The sequence below is a fragment of the Vicia villosa genome, unplaced genomic scaffold (assembly GCF_029867415.1).
Source record: "Vicia villosa cultivar HV-30 ecotype Madison, WI unplaced genomic scaffold, Vvil1.0 ctg.001995F_1_1, whole genome shotgun sequence".
Classification (NCBI taxonomy): Eukaryota; Viridiplantae; Streptophyta; class Magnoliopsida; order Fabales; family Fabaceae; genus Vicia; species Vicia villosa.
In genome coordinates, this window is record NW_026705805.1 from 219,381 (window position 1) to 223,601 (window position 4,221).

Sequence of the window (4,221 nt, forward strand, 5' to 3'; positions counted from 1 at the left end):
CTGAATATATGACAAATTGGGTGAATGATATATTATGATGTTTTGTTGCTTATGAATGCATAACATTGATTAATTGAGAATGAGACTCACCCTTACTTGTTGACAATTTTCAGATTGAGGAGTAGCGGCATTAGTGCTCGGTGAGGATGACTCGTAGAGTTTATCCGTTGTTTTGGGTCGTGTCGGTCATGCTCTGATCTTGTAACACTGGGGGACGATAGTTATAGAGATTTATGAGAATTCTCTATTTTATTTGGTGTTGGATTATGTTTCCATTTGGTTATGTTGATGATGTTTCTTATTCCGCTGTGAAAAACATAATTGTGTTTTTGGTAAATCGTTTCCTAATAAAGCATGATTTGACCATGATTGGTTTATTTATATTTTAAATAATTGTGGCACCCTTGTGTTTATGTTTTTACTCTGATATATTTATTTAAATTGTCGCGGGGTTTAGAAGGGTGTTACAAGCTCGACATCAGTTTGGTTTCGCTTTGAAAGACAAACCATGCTCCATATACCTTAGCGCGGAAAACTTTGATTATGATTCAGATACAACTGGAAAGAAGAAGTTGTTTATTAGAGCTTTGTCCAAGGTAAAGAAAGTATGTACAAGAGAATTGGGATTAAGGAACTACACCCCTTCAGATCTTTATTTCAGGTGGATTTATGATCGAGTGGTCGAGTATGGCATACCTTATCCATCTGATACCCCTATAGTTCCAAGGATTACTCCTCCAGTCATTCCTGTAGAAGTGGAACCTTATGTACCCGCTCCAGACGAAGACCTTGCTGCCACTGTTGCTTGCTTAAGACAAGAAAAAGCTGATCTCGAAAGACGCTTATGTGAGGTTGAAGCAGAAAAAGCAGTAATGGCGGCCGATGCTAAAGAGCGTGATAGTATGCTTGACTGTTTCTCCCATAAATGGAAGATTGAGGATTTCGTCTCTCCGGATCAGATACAATCATGGGAACAAGAGGTTGATAGACTCGTCCAAGAAAGAAACGAGATGATTAAAGCTCACAAAGAGGAGATCAGAAGTTTGAAGAGAAAGCGCCGACTCGGAGACTGATTTCTATTATTTTCATGTTATATTTTATTTTATATTATTTTCAGTACTTTCAGATGTAACTATTAACTTCATAACATTATATTTTTTATATTTTTATAAGAGAATTAATACTTTTTCTTTTATTTTCAATGTGTTAAAAATCCTTTAATTCCTTGGAAACATTGCATATGCATACACATACCATTCATAGCATTACATCACAGGTTTTCTACAACCAGGTCTCTCATCTTTCCGCTGTTTATTTCAGTAAGGAAATGGATCTCGAACAATCTGTCGAGAATCTCCAGGCTCAAAATGCTGAGTTCCAAGCTTTGATCCTGAACTTGTCCAAAGGGCAAAATGAGCTGAAATCCCTTCTGACTAAGAAGGAAAAGGAGACCAAGAAACCTAAAGGTGTTCTCAACCTGGGAAGAAGACTCAAGGGCCCTCTCAAAAAGGCCGAAGAAGCTGAAATTCCCAAAGAGGAAGAAGAAGATGATGATGCTAGTACCAAGACCAACGCCGAAAGCAATGTAGGATCTTATAATCAAGATTATGATGAGGGAGACTATTTCCATGAAGAAGACTATGCTGATGAGAAGTACAGGCTACTAGAGGAACGGTTGAGAAATATGGAAATTCAGAAGGTACCCGGGCTGGATTTTGAAGAACTGGGGCTCATTCCTGGAGTCATCATTCCTCCAAAGTTCAAGACTCCAGCTTTTGCTAAATATGATGGAGTCTCCTGCCCCAAGATGCACTTGAGATCGTATGTGAGGAAGATCCAACCTCATACTGAGGACAAGAGACTGTGGATTCATTTCTTCCAAGAGAGTCTGTCTGGGACTCAACTGGAATGGTACTATCAGCTGGAGAATGGTAACATTTGCACTTGGGAAGATATGGCTGCTGCTTTCTACAAGCAATATCAATACAATGCTGACCTTGCACCAACTCGCATGCAACTGCAAAGCATGTCCATGGGGCCTAAAGAAAGTTTCAAGGAGTACGCTCAAAAGTGGAGGGATCTAGCTAGAAGAGTTCAGCCTTCATTGACTGATAGAGAATTGGTGGACATGTTCATGGGCACGCTAACTGGGCCGTTCTATAGTCACTTGCTGGGTAGTTCCTCATCTGGTTTCACAGACCTCATACTGACTGGAGAACGTGTGGAGAGTGGTATTCGAAGTGGGAAGATTCAAGTAGGCGCCTCTTCTGGTACTGCAAAGAAGCCATATCATGGAAGAAATGAGTCTAATGCGGTTCATAGTCAGAGGGATCGTAATAAGAATGATCAGAATCAATCTGTTGGAGATGTTCTCATATCTACACCAACACCTCATCAAGCTCCTAGACAAGGGTATCAGCGTAGGTCAGACACACCTAGAAGGCAATTCACTAAAATCAACATGCCTTTATCTCAAGCCCTGCAACATCTATTGAAGGCCAATCTGATCACCGTAAGAGATCCTCCGAAGAATGTCACTACTACGTATCTAAACTATGATCCTAATGCAAAATGTGTGTACCACTCCAACTGTCCTGGACACCATGCTGATAACTGGTGGGCATTGAAAAACAAGATTCAAGACATGATAGATGCTAGTGAAATTGAGTTTGACCCGTCGAAAACTCCGAATGTCATTACTGCTCCCATGCCAAAACATGACAAGACTGTTAACGCCATCATAGACACAGTCCATGTTTATGATGTGAGAGATCTGTCAACTCCTCTCCTTGACATCAAGAGAAAGCTGCTGCAAGCTGGTTTATTTCCAGGTTACGACCCAGGTTGTTATTACTGTGCATCCCAACCCAATGGTTGTGAGAATCTGAAAAGAGGTATTCAACACTGGATGAATCGTCGTACTATCAGGTTTGAAAAGATTCCTTCTATAGAGAATTTGTGCAAAGGCTTCTCCCGTGGCTTGAAGATTGAAGACGTGTCGGTAATTTCCAAGGCTCCGTTGAAGATCCCTACTAAGGCCCCTTTCAAGATTTCTACTGAACCCCGTGTGGCTCCTATTATCATTACTAGGCCTAGTCCAATTTCATATTCTTCTGATAAGGCTATCCCTTGGAACTATGGTGCCGAGGTCTATATTCAAGGAGTTAAGCAAGAACTCATAGCTGACAAAGTTTCCGAAGACGCCAATCTTGATGTGGGTAATATTGTCGGAACTAGTAAAGTGACAAGAAGTGGAAAAGGGTTTTCTCCAGAGATCTCTCCAAACACTGCTTCACCTACTGCTACAATTATTCCTAATCAAAATGCTGATACTCGAGGTAAAGGTCCATTGCATGAACCTGTCCAGACACCAGTTGAGACCGTTACTGAAAATCCATCTTCTGAAGAAGCAAATGAGTTCCTGAAGATCATTCGCAAGAGCGATTACGACATTATTGAACAGATGGGGCATACTCCTTCCAAGATCTCTATGCTTTCACTCCTAAGTTGTTCCAAGACTCACGCCAAAGCTATGATGAAGTTCCTAGAGGCTGCTCACGTGCCACAAGAGATTTCTGTCACTCAACTCGAGAATTGTATTGCAATCCTGACAACAGATAACTACCTCAGGTTTTCTGATGCTGATCTAAGTCCTAGTGGAAAGAATCATAACAAAGCGCTACATATATCCATTGAATGTGGGGGCACTACTCTGGCTCACGTATTAGTTGAGAATGGTTCATCTCTGAATGTACTACCCAAGTTGGTGTTGGACAAACTCAACCCAGAAGGAATCGTGCTGAAATCCAGTGATGTGATAGTGAAAGCTTTCGATGGTTCAATGAGTACTGTATATGGCGAAGTTGAGCTCCCAATCAGGGTAGGATCTCATACTTTCAACATTGTGTTCTATGTAATGGACATTCATCCTGCCTATTCCTGTCTACTTGGACGTCCTTGGATACATGGGGCAAATGTGTGACCTCAACTCTCCATCAAAAACTGAAATATCCGGCGAAAGGCAAGATTGTCACTGTGTATGTCGAGGAAGAATATGTGGTGAGCTTCATAGATGAGACCAAGTATGTTGAATTCACTAGAGAAGCGTTCGAATCTCCCCGTCAAGCGTTTGAATTGGTCCCTCAAGTGGTTCCTGAGACTAAACCCATCAATGTTGTTCCTAAAGTTACTAGGGTTCCTCCTACAATGGCTTCTCTGAAA

The 4,221-nt window shown here is 41.2% G+C and overlaps 1 protein-coding gene across 1 annotated transcript; it reads left to right on the plus strand.

The window, feature by feature from the left end:
• Positions 1–2,461: 2,461 nt before the first annotated feature.
• LOC131637439 (uncharacterized) lies at positions 2,462–3,982 on the plus strand. Its single transcript, XM_058908025.1, has 3 exons — positions 2,462–2,775; positions 2,929–3,218; positions 3,273–3,982. The coding sequence occupies exons 1-3, from the start codon at positions 2,462–2,464 to the stop codon at positions 3,980–3,982; spliced, it is 1,314 nt and encodes a 437-aa protein (XP_058764008.1).
• Positions 3,983–4,221: the final 239 nt, after the last annotated feature.